This window comes from Spea bombifrons, chromosome 7, assembly GCF_027358695.1.
Source record: "Spea bombifrons isolate aSpeBom1 chromosome 7, aSpeBom1.2.pri, whole genome shotgun sequence".
NCBI lineage: Eukaryota > Metazoa > Chordata > Amphibia > Anura > Pelobatidae > Spea > Spea bombifrons.
Genome location: NC_071093.1, coordinates 3,873,145 through 3,893,865, shown reverse-complemented (window position 1 = coordinate 3,893,865; position 20,721 = coordinate 3,873,145). Strand labels below are relative to the sequence as shown.

Below are 20,721 nucleotides of genomic sequence, written 5' to 3'. Positions count from 1 at the left end.
GAAGAGACCGCGTCCGGACCTCCTCGAGTCATTTCCTCGGATTAGATGTTTGAACCCTCGTTAAAAGGATTAAATATGCAAAAGGTTAATGGGGAGGAATAAACGTGTGGTTAGGTGGAGTATAAACGTGTACATGTTTTCGTAGAGTAATCGTAAGCAGCATTATATAGGGTTATTAAACCGTAAAACGTGGGATCGAGGAGGAAACGACCCAAAAATAGCCGATTTCAGGGGAAAACAAGAAGACAAACAAGGAAGGTGATAGATGTCATCATACGAGGTACCGGGGGGGGGTGACGCAGTGTCGCAAGAATGGGTTTAAGGAAACCGGGAGGATAAGGTCGAGAGCCGCCCCCCCACCGAGAAAGAAGTAAGAGCCGCCGTACCAACTTGGGGGGCATATGGAGGGTTATGTATAGGGGAGAGTATGGAGCAAATACACGGGAGGAGAAATGTAACAACAAGAGACCAGACTTAGATGGGATGTAAGGACGTTTTAGTTTACTGAGAGGGTAGTAGATCAGTGGAACAGCCTCCCAGCAGAAGTGGTAGAGTGTAATACAGTGAGGGTATTAAACATGCATGGGATAGACATACGGCTCCTGGATCTAAGACGAGACCGACGACTGATTAAGAGCGGGGCGATGATAATGATTTGGGGCTGATGGCAGATAGGAAGGGCTTTCGGGGCAGGCAGGCAGTGAAAGGGTGCGAATGGCGTTAGAAGAAGGTTTGGGGGCTGGAACAGGAAGGAATTAGGAAGGAGAAGGTTTTTTACAGGCTGAGGAAAGGGATGGGGGCAGGCGGGGGCTGGGAGGTGGTTCGCTAATTCTGCACCCACCCTAATTTCCTTAAATCCACGACTCTTAACCACGTCCCACGAACCGCTCGGCAAACTTACTGAGTTACCGCGGCGAGCTGGCGGGATAGCGAGCCCCCCCCTGCCACGTTACCGAGCCCCCCGCCGCCATACCGAGGTAGGACCCTGCGCCTGCGCCAATCCCCGTATCCACCGCGCTCGGAATAACTTTGTGTCTTTTTACAACTTTCAGTGTTTCGTTACATTGTAGCGACTGCTTGGTTTTTTTGTTTTTTTTTTTTGTTTTTTTTTTTTATTCGCGCTGCTTTTTTGGGGGCTTTTATTTATCCCCGGAGATAAATCCATCTCTGTTTTCGCGTGACGTAAAACCGCGAGGGACGGTAAATCCGATGACGCCGTTTTTATCTCCGCTGATAGGAAAGGGTTAAAAAAAAATAAAAAATAAAAAAAGCCTACAAATTGCTGAGGATTTGTGTTTTTCAGAATAGAAATTAGGATAAAGAATGAACTTCTTTTTTGTGTTTAAAGGTCAGTTTAGTTCTTCCAGAATGATGATTTTTGGGGGGTGGGGGAGGGGACTGAGGTTTGAGATCATTAGGGTGATGACTCCTGAGTCTCTTGCACAATGCTTCTTTACTTAGATTTTGCTGATTTCTAGGTTTTTATATAGTATAGTTTTTTTTTTTCGTTATCCCTTCCGGGACTTTCTTTTGTTACCTGAGGCTGCAGGCAGGAGCGACCCCCGTGGACTACAACTCCCATCATTCTTGTCCATCCTAAGTAATAATCCCGCATTTATTATTATTATGATTTGCTTCCGTCCCAGTAAAGTAACGTTAAACACCAAAACCTGATATTTTAGCGTCTATGTATTTACTAAACCCCGATTCGCGGGGACGAACCCTCTTATTAATGTTTTTATGGTAGTAGTCGCGCGGAAGGGTCCTGAGAATCCGTCTGGTCGGTCGAGTCAGAAAAAGTTCGTTGTTGGGACAGAAAGTTTGTTGGTTTTTAGCCCCAAAAAGACTTTTTATTACCGCGGGGCTCGTTAGTCTGCAATTTACTTGTTTTCACCTCCAAGACCAGAAGCGATGTTTGCGTTTAATTCTAAATGGGATTTAATGACAGATTGTCAGCTCACGAGCCGAGCCCTCTATACCTAATGTATCGGCTCGTCTCAGCCTGTCGGTTGGAGTATTGTCGGACTTTTGGAATGTAGGGACTGTAAGAAGCGCTGCGGGAATTGCTGTGATATCGTATCATTAATATACAAATCGATTGTTTTCTGACGGATCGGAGGGTCTGGGGGGGGGGGGGAATTTCTTCGATTGCCGGTCTGGATTAAGGAGAAATAAATTTGTAATTCCACCAAACCGATCGTTTTCTGGATTTTCTGCTAAAGTTTTTTTCTTCCAGTTTATTTGGATTAAAGTCACACAAAAAACACAGAATCTGCGGGCAGATCGGTCCCATCCGGCCCCCGTCTAGTCGCCCGTTTCTCCTGCTGTAAAGACTCAAACCTTAATCAGTCGTTGGTCTCGTCTTAGATTCAGGAGCCGTATGTCTATCCCATGCATGTTTAATCCCCTCACTGTATTACCCTCTACCACCTCTGCTGGGAGGCTGTTCCACTTATCTAGCATTTTATATATCGTAACCGCGTTGAGTTCCGCAGGGGCTTATCTTGAAACGTTGATGGACAATTTAATTAAAAAGAGCAAATCTGGCAAAGCTGATGCTTTTTTTTTGGATAACTGACATATAATAGATTGCAAGCCTTTAAGGCTATCTTGGTCCCGTTTCCAGATTGGGTCCTTGTACAGCACTGCGGCGTATGATGGCGCTATATGAATAACAATACCCCACAAAGAGACCTAAATAGTCTCAAGAGCTTGCGCCCTCCGACAGCTTTATCGACAAGATCGTTAAAGAAATCGCCCGTTGTACAGCGCTGCGGAATATGACGGCAATATATATATATATAACAGTGCGTAATAATGGCGGCGGCGGGAGTTTAATTGTTGACGGGCTGGCACCTTTAACCCTTTGTGTTTCGTGCATCGCTCTGGCATACGAAGTGTTAACGCGGGTTATAATGCACGCTTTGTGCAGGGCCGCCGATTTCTCGCGGATTCCCTCGCTTTGTGCGAACGGATTACGTTTCAGGTTTGGAGGCCCCAGGAAGTAGGGGGGGGTTATTGACGGGGGGGGGGGTTATTGACGGGGGGGGGTTATTGACGGGGGGGGGTAAGAATGGAGGGGCTGAAATGAATACACATTACGGGGTGGGGGGGTAGTTATTTGCGGGGCCCTGCGCTGTCCGAAGGGCTTTTCATAAAAATATTCTGAAATAATTTGGGGAAAACAGAACAATGAAATTCTGTAATTTTTTAATATATTTTAATCTTTAACCCTTAAGACTCCACCGTTTTTGGCAACAAAACAGAGCTTTGTAAACCACCCTGGTGCTGAGAGGGTTAAATTGCAGTGTACTGGTTATTTTACTAGGTGTTAAAGCATGGGGGGTACATGCTGGGGGGGGGGTACATGCTGGGGGGGTTACCCCAGGCTGGGGTTAAGGGGTACATATAGGGTAGGGGGTTTCAGACCAGGCTGGGGGAGGTAAGGGGGTACATGGGGGGGTAGGGGCACATGTGGGGGTGTCAGCCCAGGCTGTGGGGGCAAGGGGGCACATGTTAGGGGGAGGGTGAGCCCAGGCTGGGGGGTAGTGGGTACATGGGGGGGGGGCACGTGCTGGGGGGGTGAGCCCAGGCTGGGGGGTTATTAGGAGGGAGAGAGTGGGTTTTAATGAGGGGTATGTGGGGGGAGGGGTGCGGGGCTTTGTCTGGACCTCCTTCCTAAATCCCAAACTTGCTGGGAGGGCAGACTTTCATTAAATGCCCCCACCCCCCGCGTCACGTGACTAGCCACGCTGCCTTTGTCTGACTTCGCATTTGGCGCTTGTATCGCAACCGTATACCGGAGAGCAGACGGCGGGGAGCCTGCGGGGTAAGTGCCGGGAATCGCTTCCAAACCAGACCACTATGAAGGCCAAGGCTTAAAGAGTAGTCGATACATGGATTCAGCACTTTCAGGCTGTCTCTCCACTCTTACCTCTGTTAATGACAGTTGTCAGGGATGTTGTCTATGCGGTGATCCTCCACCTGGCATAGAGGGGTATCTGGCGTCATGATTTAGGACTTGCTTGTGTTATAAAGTAGTAGTGCGTACATGACTCGAGAACCCTGCAGCTGAGTTAGAACTTTTTCCGTCTGGGTTCTGTTGGGGTTCGAGTACCGGGTGGGGTATTTGCCATATGGAGAGAAATGATCTGCCCCATACGGACGGGTAGATTTGGGAAAGCTTTTGCCCCTGAAATGGTTAATTCTGCCTCAGCTGATGCTTTGGGGTCCTTCTCGCCCCCCCTTATATATAAATGATATTGTGAGTGATGATTAAATGTCACGGGGGGGGGGGGGTAATAGGGTGACATATGGAGGCAGCAGACTGTTAATACCCAATAACCCCCCCCCCGGCTCTGGTGTAAATTATTTCGTTTGTTGCCCCTTTCAGGGTCCGACACTATTCTGCATTTCCTGGTAATTTTGCGCGTTTGGGGTCTGTGGGATGCGAAGGGTTAATGGCATTTAAATACCCGCCAGCGAGCCGCGAAACTTCTCTACTCATTCATGATCTTGGGTTTGTTTTTGTTTTTAAGACCTCGGAGGTCTCCTTCTCGTAACACTGTTTCTTGGCGCGTTCTGTTTGCGTTCTGACAGCTGGATTGCCCCCCCCTGCCCCCCAGGGGGTAAAATAAAGATTTATCGTTTTTTTTACAAAAAGACATAAAAGCGCGGGATCTGCGGAGTTTCTGGGTTCCTCGGCTTGCTGGGAGTGTAGATTGTAGAGCGTAGAGCGTTAGCTCTTCAGCACACGGTTGTACCGATCTGCGTGTTCGCTTGGCAGAGTATCCGCTCTCTCTGAGTAAAATCCGGCTAATAATCTGATATAATCCGGCCCTTGGTGGCCGACGTCGGGCTTTGACTCATCTCTTGTAGATTGTCAGCTCTTTGAGCCGGTCTCTCCGCACCTTTTTGTTTGTGTGATGCGCTGCTTGTCGCGTCCTGTTGTCACGGCGGGAATTCACCTGTTTTCAGGGGGGTTTGCTGGGCTTTGCCACAGGTGTGTGGAGGGGCTTTTTGTTAGGGAAGACAATGGGTAGCAATGCCCCGGCCCCAGACTGAGACATGCCGGGGGGCCTGGCGTTCTGTGTGCCGGGGGGGGGGGTTGGGGTCGGCGCGCTCTCTGTATGAATGCAGGTTTTGTCTGTAAAGTATTCCCAGATGCCACCTATAACCCTCCTGCCCCCCCCGGCCTTCTTTGAATTCTGTGCCTCCAGGCTACCAAAATATTCCAGATTTCCTTCTCCTCTGTCCGGCCGCCGCTGATCTCCCCTTCTCCTCCTCCGTCCGGCCGCCGCTGATCTCTCCTTCTTCTCCTTCTCCTCCCCCTCCCGGCCGCCGCTGATCTCTCCTTCTTCTTCTCCTCCCGGCCGCCGCTGATCTCTTCTCCTTCTTCTTTGAACAGTTTTACCGTTTTTAGAGCGTCTTGCGTTTTTTTTTCCTGCCGCTGAATGGCAGTCGATCTCCCGGATGGACGGTCGCCGCCGGCCGCCAGCTTTCTGTTACTTTACCAGATAAAGGAATCTCGATTGAACCTCGTGATGTTTATTTGCCGACGGCGGCACCTGACCCGCCGTGATGGATTTTGGCAGGGAAGCCGGTTGACGGGGTGGCCGCCGTGGCGCCTATAGTTACGTGACGTCGGCCAGGCTGACGGCGACGTCGCGTAACGATATGCGCCACGGCGGTCTTGGGCTGAAAGTTGCCGCGAGAGATTCTGATGGCCGTCGGCAGGACTTGGCTCGGCGCTTGGCGAGGACGCTCAGCATCTTCCAGCTGTTGCTCTTGTGCCCTGAACCATGGATACTCCATAAGTGGCCCTGTCTGCTGGCGGAGGGTCTCACCTGAGAGAAACCGACTGCCCGGCTGGGGAGAGAAGTGAGAGGGCATCAAATATATGGCCGTATAGTGCAACGGAACCCCAATATTTATGCCCCAGGGGCTTTTAAATCGTGTCTGCCGGGGGTGCGCGGGTTCCGGCTGCTCGCCGATATCGTTCCAGATGCCTGAGGACCGGACGCCCCCAAAGCTGCCAAACAGGACTTTGACCTCGGGTGTCGCGTTCCATTGCTGCTGGCGATTTGTCGCATTATGATGACATCACAGTTTCCCCCTCATCCCAACCAGTTTTTACCACACGTGACGTCTTGGCACGTACAGGCGGTGGAAGAATACGTTACGTGGCTCCCTCCCGCGTCTCGCGTGTATTTACTGCAACTCGGTCCTCAAGTGAGGGTTTTAATACCGAAGGAGGGCACAGTTGCTCGTTAGTGTACTTTATGGAAATAGTAACGTTAAAACAGAAATTATTTGCCCCCATTGACCTTTAGCCTTTCACGTATTTGCTGCTTCAATTTGCCACGGGGCAGTTTTTTCTGAAGTATAGAGAAGCCTCGGGAGTCCCCCCAACATACTGTGCAGTGCTGGGAGGTGGGCTTCCCATCTTGCTCTCTGGTTGACGAGCGGGGTACGTTCCCCAAAGTGCCCCTCTGTGCGTCTCCGGCTTGGCCGCACCGTTGGATCCGGCGTTCAGCGCCACGCAGGGCGGCTTTCCCATTGTCTGCGGAAAATGTTTACCCGAGAGGGCGTTGGGCAAACCTCGGTGTCGCTGCCTCGGTCAACAAACATGATGGATTAACGCTTACAGGGAAAAATCTTTGTTTCTTCTATATATATATATAATTACACACTACTGTTTGAAAAAGTTTGGGGTCGGTTAGAAATGTCCTCGTTTTTGAAAGAAAAGCACATTTTGTCCAGTAAGATAACATGAAATGGATGATAAATCCAGCACAGACAGGGTTAATGTTGTAAATGACTATTGTAGCTGGAATGGAATCTCTTCATAGGCGTACAGAGGCCCTTTATCACTCCCATCACTCCTGTGTTCCAATGGCCCTTTATCACTCCCATCACTCCTGTGTTCCAATAGCCCTTTATCACTCCCATCACTCCTGTGTTCCAATGGCTCTTTATCACTCCCATCACTCCTGTGTTCCAATGGCCCTTTATCACTCCCATCACTCCTGTGCTCCAATGAACTCTTCATAAAACCAAATTATATAGGGAAGATTCTTTCCTAAAAGTGGGATTAATTCACCTGAATAGACCCCCATCTGTCGGTGTCCCGTCGCTGCGTCTCCTTATTTCTGTGGTTCACAATTTTGGGAGGGATTCCTCTTTTGCTTAATTTTCTAGTCGGGGCAAAAAATATCAGATGAAAGTTTAAAAAAAAAAAAAAGTCAGCGGCCCTTTTAACGCGCGCTTGGATTTGATCCATTTTCATCAAAACTCACTTATCCCGTCTTTATTAACAGTTCAGCTTTTTTTTTTTCTTTAAGCTACGCGTCGTCCTGTAAGTAAATCCCGTTAAACGTTAAACAGCCTTAAGTGTCGTTTAGTCCCTTGATCCTCAAACAATGCTTTGAAATGAGTTTTTGGAGAGCTCTCCGTAACCTTCTGCCTGCGTGAGTTCTTTGTTTAAAGCCAGACTTCTGCCGCGGATCATAATAAGAATTTTTTTTCCTTCGAAAAAATAAAAAAAACCTCTTATAGCAAAAGTACTGTATCTTTTTTTTAAGTTATTCCAGAGTCTCGTTTTTGGAATGCGGCCAAATAATGAGTAAAACTTTCTATTTTGTCTACATTTTTAGCACACTTATCCACTTCGGAGCTCGAGGTTTAGGGTGACTTAATGTCTTCCCCTGGAGAGGGGGGGGATTCCTTTCTTCTGATACATTGTAACATTTTCTGCTCGTGAATGATTTTACCAAACCTGCGCACTCGTGTAGGTATTATTTATCTGTTCTTCTCGTCGGCGCTGTGACCGGCTGGGGACGTTACAACATGGTACGGCCCACAGTAGCTGCGATGGTATGGTCCACAGCAGCTGGATGAGTTCTCTACTCCGTTGCGGTGTCCTGCTTGGCGTGTTGTGTTGCACGCCTATGTCTTGTGACTCTGTTCTGTCCGTGGCGTGTATTTGCTGTTGTCGAGTCATGAGATGGTAGTCGGAGGTCACCGGAGGTTAATGAAAATAATTGGGCCGCTAATGAGATACCACGTGGCTAGATTCCTCTCTGAACCAACAGACCGTTTAGGTGTCCTATCTTTATGTACCGGGATTACTGGGTTATTTTTGAAATCCAGTATGATCGTATAATGGGAGAGAACATCTTTTAAGCAGCCGGTCCAAGTATCGGCCTTCTAAATGTATTTACTTTAAGCCGCGGTGGCCGTAATGACCGCTCTCCAGGTGGCTAATCGCTGTTATTATCAAAAAGGCCAGCTATGTAGATGCCGGGGACCTCAAATAGAATCAACAAAGACGTAATAATAAGTCCTACGGGAATTTACTAAACACACGCGGGATAAACCTACGGCTCCCGACTCTAAGACGACTCTAAGGTTTGAGTTGTTGCGATGAGATGGGGGGCCGATCTGCTGTTGGATTCTACCAACGTCGGCCCTCCGATGGGCGGCTGATCTACGGCTCCCCGGTGTATTTTCTCGGGTCTTCGGCGACACTTAAGAAAGCCCTTCTTATTCCTCGGGGAGCTGGGAGGAAGACGCTGGTCCGTTCCGTGTTAATTATCTCGCTCTTAGGCGGTTTCTCCATCTGAGCCTCGTGCGGAGGGAGCGATTTGTAGGAAGAGCGCTTTCCTGCGGTTGGAACCGCACTTTGTTCTCGCGCTCCGTGTAATAGCGGAAGGACGGGAGGCGATGTCCTCCTCACCTACGTCTCCGGGACGGTTTGGACTCCGAGGGGTGTCGGGTCATGCGCGGTGCCTCCTCGTGAGTTTGCTGGTCCTAGCAGATGGGCAGACGGGATCGTTTCGTTTAAATCGTTTTCTTGTGTCTGGCTTTCGATCCAGCAATAAACGCGAAGAATTCTAGCCATTAACTTCTTTTTATTGCCTATTTTATGTGCTCTGCGGCTTCGTTACTGTAATGGGTGAGGAGCGGTTAATAGAACGCCTTTTATGATTAAATACCTTAACCTAAAGCGGCGCGAGTTGTAGACAGCGCTGTGGAATATGATGGCGCTATATAAATCAATAAATAATCTCCACCTGTCGGAGCGATACAAGCCCCTTCAGAAATGGAATCGTCTAATCTAATGCACCCCAAAACATGGCGGTCAATGTTCTGTATGGAGAGCCCGCGTTCCATTTAAAAGTCGCTTTGGCTTAATGTTCGTGCCGAATTTAAGGACGTTCTCCCGTTTCTATGGCGAATGATACGTTTTAATGATTTTAAATAATAAATGTGTGTTTTCTGCTCTTTCTGTTAAATTGATGTCTTCGATGTTTAAAAATGCAGGCTTTCAGCAGCAATCAGGTCTGTTTGTTGTTAGGTTGACTGATTATTGGTTGTTTTAGTAATGTCCTTTTTTCTTCTCCCCCCCCCCCAGAGCTAATCAGGGCTCAGGATGAGCTGGAGTTTTTTAACCCGTCTCCTCGAGGAGATCAACAACCACTCTACCTTTGTCGGGAAGGTATGGTTGACGGTCCTCATCATCTTCCGGATTGTCCTGACGGCGGTCGGCGGGGAGTCCATATACTACGATGAGCAGAGCAAGTTCGTGTGTAACACGCAGCAGCCTGGGTGCGAGAACGTGTGCTACGACGCCTTCGCGCCGCTCTCTCACGTCCGATTCTGGATCTTCCAGATCATTCTCATCACCACCCCGTCCATCATGTACTTGGGTTTCGCCATGCACCGGATTGCCCGGCGTCCCGAGGAGCTTCGGCGGCGCCGGATGAAAAGCGTCAAGAAAAGGGCTCCTGTGGTACACCGGGGGGCTAGGAGGGATTACGAGGAAGCGGAGGATAACGGCGAGGAGGACCCCATGATCTGCGAAGAGGTGGAGCAAGAGAAAGACGCGGAGGACGGAGACAACAAGAAGCACGACGGGAGGCGCCGCATCAAAAACGATGGCCTGATGAAGGTCTACGTGCTGCAGTTGCTCTTCCGCTCGGCTCTGGAGGTCGGCTTTCTCATGGGACAGTATATTCTGTATGGGTTTGAGGTCATCCCGTCCTATGTGTGCACGCGCAGCCCTTGCCCGCACACCGTAGACTGCTTCGTGTCCCGTCCGACGGAGAAGACCATCTTCCTCCTCATCATGTACGCGGTCAGCGCGCTCTGCCTCCTGTTGAATCTGTGTGAGCTCTTCCATCTTGGGGTCGGTGGCATCTGCGACTCGCTCCGAGAAAAGAACGAGGAGACGGGGAAGCCAGAACTGCCCAAGAAGTCCCCCAGCGCGCCGCCCAACTACCACTCCGTGCTAAAGAAAGGGAAGGTGCCAAACGGGAAACTCTACTCCGACGGCGACGCTTCAGAAGCCTACGAGTTGCCGTCCATGCATTCTGGCCTCCATGAGCTGGACCGGCTACGGCAGCATCTCAAGCTGGCTCAGGAACACCTTGACCTGGCCTTCCAGATGAACCCAGCCTCTGACACTGCCCATGTGTCCCGGAGCAGCAGTCCCGAGGCCAACAGCATCGCGGCGGAACAAAACCGGCTGAACTTTGCGCAGGAGAAAGGAGTCGGAAGCCACGAGAAATCCGGTAAGATCGCCATTAACCCTTCAAAAGCAACTTGCTGATTTCATAATGTATTGTTAAAAGCATTATTATTATTATTTATTATTATTTATACCTGATCTGTATTAAGTTACAAATAATAGAATATTTGTTACAGAATAATTATAGATAAACCACCTAACAAGGTTTCTTTTTTTGTTGATGGTCTGTTCTTCTTTCTTTCTTTCTCTTTTTTTTTTTTCATTTTTTTATGATTTTATTCATTGGAATGTTTGATATTGCATCATATTTGCCCTAAATCCCTGTTTTAAGGAAACGCTACATTTTCCGAATTCCTAGAGTCTTTAGGCTTGTCTTGCCTATTTTTACGACGGTTAAGTGCTCCACTGCACTGGTCGCCGTGGCGACTGCACCAGAATTAAATTTTTAGATCCACTGTGTATTGGTTCAGCGTGTAAAATGCGCATGGGATAGCCATATGGATCCTGAATCTAAGACGAGACCAACAACTGACTAAGGTTTGAGTCCTTACAGCAGGGAACACGGGGGCCGAATGGGGCCGATCTGCCTGCAAACTCTGTTTCTCCTACGAGGGGAGTCCCTCTCACTCCGCACCCGGGCGACAAACTATCGTTTATGCGCTTTTTTCGTAGTCTATTAAAACTGTCGGCTGGGATTTGGATGCTCGTGACTTCTCAAGATAGTTTCTATGCTGTGAGGTGCGGCCCTTTTTTAAAACTTGACGTTTCTCAGAGTCGCCCTAAAACCTAACGTCAAAAAAAGCACCATTTGGCAGTTTTTAGAGTGGTAATTGTGACGGCTATCTAATTCCGCATCCCTCCTAGATGATGAGCAATCGGGAAAGGGAGTGGAAAGACTTCTGTAGCTATGGACACGGGGTAAAAAATATTATGTAACTGTGCAGATATATTGCTCACTTTAGCCCATTTCTTTGTTGGTTGAGCAATCCTGCCTTTTGTTACTTTTTTCTTTCCTCCCACCCATTTAAGGAGGAAATGTTGGTTATGATTAATAGGTCCTTTTTGTGTCTGAATCAAAAGCTGTAACCGCATGGCTGGTATAAGACATGTTTGAGGAGCGCTTGGTTAATTAACCAATTAATGTCTAAAGCACATGTACAAAAACCATTATATGGACTTCCTAAAATGTATTTTTGCGGGCTGTTAAATTGTAATCAGATCTGTATATACACTTGTAGCGTGCAGCGCCACCCTACTTGTACAGGCGGTCAGAGGTACTGCACCCAAAAATCCTTGATCGGTTATAATTGCCCCCTTTGAGTCGTATATTCTTTTAGAATGTATTATTATAAATGCCCGTGTATGTAGCCAAGATGTCTCTGAACTGAGGGGTCAGCGGGGGGGTTCTAGAGGGGCTCAATTTGCCAGCAGCGCACACAAATTCCAAGTAGCGCTTAACTCTTTTTTTTTTTTTTTTTCTCTCTTTTCTGCAGGTTTGTGATCTTTGGAGAACTGGGTAGCGGATGGGGGGGATTTGAGTTCTGCATATCTCACGACATGACTGGAATTGAATCGCCAAGAAATCTCCCCTCCTCTGCTTGGGAGGGGGGAGAGCTGCACAGAGGATGGAGAGAAGGGATCGTTTGGGGGGGGGGTCGGGTTTTGTGAATGAGCCTCTGTTCAGCGGACTGCTCAAGCTGCATCTCATCTCTGGAAAGTTTGTAGTAATGACCTTTTACCGGTGCCAGCGCGGGTGACCCCGCCGGTTCATACGGGATTCTCACACCCTTCTACTTCTAGAAGGCAGCCTTGAATATTTTATACCTTTTTGTGTCCCATCTACTTATATAACTTTAAGTGTCAAACAGCTGTGACGTTTTGTTTTACTATACCTTTTTTTTTTTTTTTTTTTTTATTATACATAGGATAAGCAGCCTTTTCTGGTGCAAAAAAAACCCAAAGGTTTTTTACTTTGTTCCGAAGAAGAGCCAATAAACTTGAAAAGTTATAATTTCTACTTAAAGAAGCGATTCCCAATAGATAGAATTCTATAAAACATCTTTCTTTTACAAGGATTTCTTCAGTCTTCCCGGGTAGATCTGTTATTTAGATACTGGTTGGTATGAGAAAAATTTAAAAAAATTAATTTGGAGCGGCTTAGAAATCAGGTAGAGGAGAAAAAAGTACAAAAAACTATCTGTTAAAAGTTTTGTTGGCCTGAGAAAAAGAATCAGAAGTAAGTTTAGTGGCTTTTGAAGAGAAGACAATAGAAGACTGGATGGAATTGCGCTGTAGCGGCGCTCTGGGATTGGGTATAAAGTTGTTATGGTACTCTAGGGTTCGATGTTTTTTGGAGTTGCGCCACCGGAGGCCGGTTGGGGGCTCGGGGGCCGCAGGGCTACCTGCTCCCCTTTGTATAAGAAGCCAACCGCTGTTTGTATTCCCCTCCGGGCGTTACGGGTTGAATAAGGGAATTTGCGTTACATTCTAGGCTTTGTCCTATAGCTTTCGATGTTTTTATTATTATTTTATATAACACTAGTTTTAATTTCATTATAACTTTCATCTGGCTGGCATTTGGACGATTTTGGCTCGTCGGGTTCTTATGAGGAGTGGGGGAGGGAGACTCGTTTTCTATTCCATCCTTGTTTTTTTTGAAAGCTTTAAACATTCCATTCCGTTTCCCCCCCCCTTTCTCTAGAGTAGTACGATCTCGCGTGGATATGTTGAACATTCCAATATGCGAGTAGGGAGGATATTTCTCCCTTTTCGCAATGCTACTGCTCGAGCAGCGATACATTATTTTTATTTTATATTTTAGTTTTTTTAAGGTTTTTCTTGTTGTATTTTTATATCCCGGTCTTCCAATCTCCGCTTCATTCCACCCCCCCTATTTGCAAATGCCAGAAAAGACCCCTTTGCATAAAGTTGGTAGGCTGGTGTTAATGGCTCTGTTCCACTCTGCTGCGTGGGATGGGGTCGGTCTATCCTAAGCTAGGCATGCTTGAAAAATTATACAGTTCATCTCAAAACCTTATGGAATTATTTTATTTTTTTAAATGGGGCATTTTTTGTATGGGGGGGGTTTACATGTTTAATATGTTTTTTTTTGGTTTTTTTCTTAAGCTGAATATTTCATGGTACTGGAAATTGTTACTTTTGTTTTTTTACACTTGTAATATTAAAAATTGATTAAAAACAAAACGTGCGTGATCTGATTATTTAACCCTTCGAAGGCTGATACATTGTATTTTTTCGTGATCTTTAATTCAAGTAGCTGGAGCCCTAAATACTTATTGTGTAATGTGCTTCTTAAAAGGGGTGTATGTGGGTTTTTTTTATTTTTATTATAAGTCTTCTCATAGCATGGACTTGGTTTAAAATCAGATGATGATGATGATGATGATGGAATATATATATATATATATATATATATATATATATATATATATATATATATATTAGACCCGCAGCTGATTCCATAATTATTTTATCTGGAAAGAGACTAACAAATAGCATTAACATAAAACTTTACAAGGCATGCGCACCCCTAGGATGTCCTGCTACAGAAGGGGGCTTTGGTCTTGTGGGCTTACACTCTACTGGGAGGTCTCGTGGGGCGTTACAGGTGTTGAGCGTCGTGTATTTCATTTGTGCAGAAAACACATGGAAAAAGTACATCTCCTGTGTCAGAATGTTCTGTTCGCACGTTCCGGAGAAATCCTTTATCGCTGCAGAGTAAACACGGAAGGGGTCCGCAGCGTGGGAAGCTTCTGTTGGCTGAGCAGGTGAGGAGTTACTGGGATGGGTCGTTTTGCTGTCAGAACTGATCCGTCGTTAAGCGTTTTATTCGTTAGACCTTTTCCTGCTGCTGTGAAGGAGATCAAAGGTCTGACGCCTTCTTTCCAAAAGGAATAAGAGGAGGCGACGCGTTGGTTTCCTTCCCGCCGTGGGAAAGACGCAGATGGTCGCCTCGGCCACCGGCATCAACAATTAACACTGAAGTCCAAAAAATGTTAATTTCGCAGCTTGCTTGTTTTGGTCGGCTTTTAAAGATTTTTATTTTCGGATACATTCGTTTAAGGTGTAACAGTTTTTACACAAGTTTTTCACACTCCCCGTTCTGTGAGAATTACTGACGTTCTAATCGTTAGGGGGGCCGAGGCAGAGCTTGGTGGGATTCTGGACCTTTAAATGAGACGCAGGCAAGGACAACACACTTCAAACACCCAACTTGTTACCTAAAACTCCCGGTTTTAGTAAATAACGCTATTTATACCTCCGTTCCCATTCTCTCCAAGGCTTTTAAAGGTGCTGTTCCACTTTGATAAAAATACTAATTGCGCTATTTAATATCTTAAGTAAATAAACCTTAACAGATCCATAATTTTATTAACTTTCAAGGTCTGATCACATAAAAACAACATAGTAACTTTTAACATGTTTTTGGTTTCTATGGCACTGTCCTATCGGTGACCGTCTTTGTATCACATGACCGTTAAGCGTTCCCAGCAAAATTCTACATCATTTGAGGTTAATTCAGAGAAAAGTTTGAATGTTCAATAGTTTCTGACACCGCTAATTACACAAGTGTTCCGTTCGGCAGAGTGAGTGCGTCGGCCGGTAAAGTAATCTCCAGACTTGTTGATCGCATTCCTGAACCCTTACCGTTTATTTTGTTTTCTTCGTGTCCTGGAACACGTACCGTGCCCTGACACGTAACCAGCCCCGTCCCGTGCCAACGTTCTCCAGCGCCAGCATGACCCTGTTACATTGTACCCAAATACTTAACCTTCTCGTTACTCATAAAGTACACAATCAGACTCGTTCAGAAGCAGATGTTTTGTGTAAATGCGGCTCATTTTGGCTCAGTTTTGTTTCGTGAATCATTCCGTTTAATTTGAAAGCTAGGTTGGCTTCGTCTAGGGGACCACTTAATAAAAAAAAAAAAAACATTTCTTAAGGGAAGGTTTTTAGGAGCCTTGAGTAAAATGGCTTAAGTACTGCATTAAAAATACATTTAAAAATATTACTGTTTTTTTTTAGATTTTTAGATTCCCACCACCCCCCCACCTCCGTAATATGTTTTCAGGCAGCTGCATATCAGCCGTTTGTATGAGGTTCTCGCTCTGTTACCTGAGCCCCGATCTACGAAACACCCCGACTCCTTATCATACTGCCTGTGGGGAACAATGGAATGAATCGGTCTTAATCACCCAGCCGGACTCTCTGAGTAATGAAAGTCTATGGAGGAACGGACTTCATTAGCATTGCCGTAAAGCATCAGCTCAGTGCGGTGTTTGAACAGGGAAAGTCACCCAAAATATCACATGACTGACAGCAACGGCGGCTCCGGGTCTGCAGATAAAGGGAGTTTAATGGGGCAAAATGAGATAAAAACAGGTTTTTGTCACCGACCAACATTACTATATACAGAGTTGCGGGTTATATTACTGTATACAGCGCTGGGGGTTATGTTCAAGGCACTTTAAGGCCAACAGCTGGATATTCAGTAAATAAACTTTTAAATACTGTGGGAGAGTTAGCTAAAAAAAAGTAAAGCGCTACATGCTAGCTTGTATAAGGTAAGACTTCTATAGCTTATATAGTAACCAAGACAAAGCCGCTAAGGCGTGAGTACGGGAATGAGGAGGACTTTCTTGATATTGCGAAGAGGTCTTAAATATGAGCTCATAGAAGTGGTTTTAACTACAGGCGCAGTCTTGAGTCAACAGGTTGGGTACAGTCTCGTATCTGTAGGAGAAGCCGCCATCTGTCGTGGTGGTCACCCATAATGACTTCATGGTGCTGGGCAATGAAGCACAACAGTAACCCCAGTGCATTGCTTGGGTCAAGCTGTGGTTAGGAGAACAGGTGCCATGGCAGTAGTGGAATTGGAAGCTGCCAGGGTGAACGATCCACTGATCCCACCCGAGCTCCCCAAAAGATATGTTGAGTGAGCCACGGTGGCATTGGGTGCTGTCAACTCCTGATACTGGAGGACGTTGCAGCAGCTCCAGAGCAGAGGGTGACCAGGGAACCCTAGACCTTCGACTCCGATGGGCAGGGCGTGTGCTGTAGGTAAGGAATGGGGTAAATTCAGGCTGGTTGGTACACGGGCATGTAGGGCAATGGACCAGCAGTACAAATAGGCCCTGGGTCAGGTAGTTCTGAAAAGCTGGAGCCAGGTAGAAAACAGTCCAGTCATCAACTCTTTCCACCTTGGGTGTTGCTACAGTCACCGCTTTATCGCCTGACAGTACCTGGAGGTCAACCGGTGGGTGCTGAGCATCATCATTGTCATCATCATCATCTTCATCATCAGTGCTATTAAAAGAAGAGGTGGCAGTATCACTGATATGGTGTTCGGAATGGCTAGGCGATTCCCTTGATGGTGGTTGGTACTCATGTCCTGTGTTTTGGGCTGGTGGCGTGGGGTGAAGCGGGACGCGATCCAGCCGCTCCTCATCAGGCAAGCTCTGGGACAAGCCGAGGTCAACGCTTCCAGTGTAAAACCAGAGCTGAACTGATACAACTTTACGGCTCAGGATATGAGGAGAGGGACGAAAGACGTAAGTGAAACTGTTGGCAAGTCCTTCTTGAGAAGCATTGAAATGTGGCGTCTCGCACAGGACATCTGAAAACAACACACAGTTTTTTTCAGTTAATTAAAGGACCAGCCTGACTCGGACCTTAATCGGCCCATAACAACAGCTAATAATTCCACAAACCTTGATTAATCTGCAACTGGAGAATAAATCGTTTTATTATATATAGATGTTTAATATTAATATCAGTCTACATCGTATAGCATAGTCCAGGTTCTCATTGGGCAAGATAGGTCACAATCCAACAACTGTGAACTAGTGACACCTACTGGCGATTAATGAGTACTACACCGGGGAATGAATAATAATCTCTTTAATGGGAAGGCTGTACTTTAGTCCCCAAAAACTCCTCTCAGCCCAGGTTTTCAGGAAACACGAAGTGAATCAGTGAAACCATATATTTTTTGCCTATATTTCAGCCTCCATGCGTTGCTTTAGTGAGCTGGATGAGCATCTTTAAGCAGCGATAAAAGGCCACGTGGCTCAACATTTTTCTTTTCTAGTTGAACATGATACATCTTTAAGGCTCTCATGCTTTATGTCATTTCAGTTCTTGTCCTATCTGGATCCTTGTCGGGACTCCAGAAGGTATCGCAAAATTCTAATGATTCTACCCTCGGCCAACGTGGCAAAACATGGAAGACTGAAACCTAGGAAGCACAATATATACAAAGAATAAATGCTATTAAGAACGCAGCGTCCCTTTAAACCCGTGCTTTGCAACGGCAATGACATACCTGAAGAAGGAAACAGAATGACCTGGGAAACGTCCTCGAGGCCACCGCTGCGGACCCTGCTGTGTCTTTTCCGTATGTTCCTTTGTTCGGGTTTCGCCCGTGGGCTTGGGGACGGGGCCGGCGAGGAAAGTGGAGACTGGGTCGGAGGTGGCCCAAGGGCCTCTACTATCTTTGCCTTGATCCTGGTCAGAATGAAGAGGCGATCGCCTTCCGGAATCTCACAGGTCTGCCCTGCGCTGGGGCAGTTTAATGCCACCAAAACGAACAATGCCACGCATAGGAGGAACATTCTCAGGTTATAGTTCGTAGGCAGCTCGCTGCTTGTCTTTTCACCGGCTTCTTCTGTCATATTAAACATTCGTTCCCCTATCTTCATATCCCACCGACGTCTGGATATCCTCGATTCTCTTGCTGTCCCTTGATACTTTACGAATTTAAATCTTATTTAACCCTCAACAGCTCTTATAGTTAGAAGATCTCTTCTGGTTGAGATCAACCTGCTTCTGTTGTTTTGGGAGACCACCCAGTCTCTAGGAAACCCCTTCTAGATAGTTCACTGTATCCGTCTCTTTTATCCCAAACTCTTCTTGAGGTCTTCTTCTCCTCTCTGGTTTGAAGCCGATGACACCAAAGATGTTCTCCCTGGAAATAAGAATCTATCTCTTCTCTGCGGAAGTCTCTGCCTGTCTGCGGATGTCTCCGTCTTACTAAAAACAAAGCCTTTTGCACCTTATCAGAGTTGGCAAGGAGAAGATACTGGGCACACACTGAGCATTATCTGCAACAGACGCCTGGAATTCATTGTTTGCCCCAGGGACGAAGCAGATATCTGACCGAGCTAACCAGAAGTTTCACACGGGAACGTACCCCCTCCTTTCAGGGCAGCGCGGATATCGGGGGCCGGGGCACGATGCTGCGCGCTCTTGGGTTTACTTGAAATCTGTAGAGCACATGAACCCCGTATCGCAGGGTCGTACAAAAAAAAGTGACAGCTGAGTACTTTGTATGAACACCAGCGTCCTTCACAAGGCCCCGGAACCTGTTTACAGGATCGCTGAGTGACCCCCACAGATCCGCTTACTTCTGCGTTACCGGGGATTGGGGAGACGTCACCCGCGCATGTCCTACCCAAGTGATCACCAGTCAGAGAACATACACTCTTATTATAATGATTCCGTTTCCGGCCTTTTTATTGGATTCCAAAAAGACATTCATATAATGCCTCTGTATCTATCTATCTATCCATCTATCTATCTATAAATCTATCTATCCGTCTATCTATCTATCTACTATATCTATCTATCTATCTATCTATCTATCTATCTATTTATCTCTCTATCTATCTATAAATATATCTATCTATCTATCTATCTATCTATCATCTATCTATCTATAAATCTATCTATCCATCCATCTATCTATGAAATATCTATCTATCTATCTATCTATTTATCTATCTATCCGTCCATCCATCTATCATCTATCTATCTATCAGGTGCTGCACCTTAAATTAGACCAAAGAATGAATATAATTAAAAATAAAGTAAAACGACTTTCAGGGTGAATAATAATAATAATAATAATAATAATAATATTCCGGGGCAGAACAATGATTCGCTTCACTGAAGACAGGGAGTTTTTCTTTAATTCTTCAGAAATTACACATTGTAGGCAAAACAAATTCCGGTTGGTGCGTCCGGAGGTTACAATTTTTTTTACAGAAGGACACAAATCCTTTTTGTGTTAAAAAAAAAGTACTTTTTTGAGCTCCTAAAAGAGGGACATCCAGGGAGGAAAAGTAGCAAAAACATTAAAACATTAAAAATCATGAAAACAAAAAAGAAACCTTTATGGATTAATATATAATAATAATAATAATAATAAAATATAATAATAATAATATATTATATATTATAGGCAGTGAGCTCTATTACTGTAAGCATGTAGTAAGCATATTTTTATGCATTTCTATTTTTATTGTTTATTCTATTGTTTTCTCCCATTTCCAAAATCCCTTACTTTTAGCCTTGACAAAGGGCTTCAGGGGGCTGATGTTAACCAGGGACAGCAGCCCCCCTGAACCTTTAACGAGGGTGATTATTTTCTGATAAAAAAATTGGACCCCTCAGGAATGCAAAGAGTTAATAGGATCCGCACTGTGAAGACGAGGACCTATGGCACATTTTATGTTCTGCCCGCAGCTGCCCCTCGCACCATTCTTTAGGTGATCCTCGCCGAGGCCGGGCACGTAGGGCACGTTGACTGCCCCTCAATAACATTTCGGACCCCCTGCGCTGGATTCTTTTCGGATCGATCATCCCCGAAGAAGGTTAGAACTTGCCCGTAAGAATGGATCGGTATGAGGCAGCTCATTCTGGCAATGATAGGGTTAATTTCCCAAGCAATTACCCCCCCACCTATATGTTATTTTTTTGGGAAGCGTAGATTTCATGAACCTTTTCCTTCATTTCTAGCCCCAAAAAATAATAAAAATCAAATCATATTAAAGTAGGTGAAATGGTAGAGAGTTCTTGCTGAAGGGTCAGCATCTCCTCCAGTTGGCAAAGTTCCAGATCATCTACTAGAAACATTTTCATTAAAAAGGGTTTTCAAATGTCAAACACATCATTTTTACTGCATTAATGTATTTACATAAACAGTGCATGAATATATATCGATACTGCATAATTTTATATATTTATATATATATTTGGGTAAAAGGTAAACATTATTATTTTTGTAATGATATATATATATATATGTGTTATATTTTCCTTATCGTGCGTCAGCTGATTCCATAGCATTTGCAATAACAAATAACAAAAAAAAACATTAAAATTAACAG

The 20,721-nt window shown here is 45.7% G+C and overlaps 2 protein-coding genes across 3 annotated transcripts; one reads left to right on the top strand and one right to left on the bottom strand.

Moving 5' to 3' along the window:
• The first annotated feature begins 867 nt into the window (after positions 1-867).
• LOC128501597 (gap junction gamma-1 protein-like) lies at positions 868-12,428 on the top strand. 2 transcript variants are annotated; one of them, XM_053471140.1, is made up of 3 exons: positions 868-977; positions 9,416-10,574; positions 12,025-12,428. In XM_053471140.1, the coding sequence occupies exons 2-3, from the start codon at positions 9,434-9,436 to the stop codon at positions 12,030-12,032; spliced, it is 1,149 nt and encodes a 382-aa protein (XP_053327115.1). In that variant the 5' UTR covers positions 868-977; positions 9,416-9,433; the 3' UTR covers positions 12,033-12,428. The 2 variants fall into 2 exon arrangements, with proteins under 2 accessions (XP_053327115.1, XP_053327114.1); XM_053471139.1 differs by lacking the exon at positions 868-977 and adding an exon at positions 3,747-3,829.
• Positions 12,429-16,177: 3,749 nt separating this feature from the next.
• On the bottom strand, positions 16,178-18,225 carry INHA (inhibin subunit alpha). Its single transcript, XM_053471191.1, has 2 exons — positions 17,877-18,225; positions 16,178-17,168 (listed from the first exon to the last, which is right to left on the bottom strand). Exons 1-2 carry the CDS (start codon positions 18,223-18,225, stop codon positions 16,237-16,239), a joined length of 1,281 nt encoding a protein of 426 aa, XP_053327166.1. The 3' UTR covers positions 16,178-16,236.
• Positions 18,226-20,721: the final 2,496 nt, after the last annotated feature.

Excerpts from the sequence above, each read along its gene's own strand:
- INHA (XM_053471191.1), bottom strand. The coding sequence starts at position 18,225 with ATGACAGAAGAAGCCGGTGAAAAGACAAGCAGCGAGCTGCCTACGAAC. Across the intron at positions 17,169-17,876 it reads CATTCTGTTTCCTTCTTCAG|ATGTCCTGTGCGAGACGCCA; the intron begins GTATGTCATTGC and ends TGTTGTTTTCAG.
- LOC128501597 (XM_053471140.1), top strand. The coding sequence starts at position 9,434 with ATGAGCTGGAGTTTTTTAACCCGTCTCCTCGAGGAGATCAACAACCAC.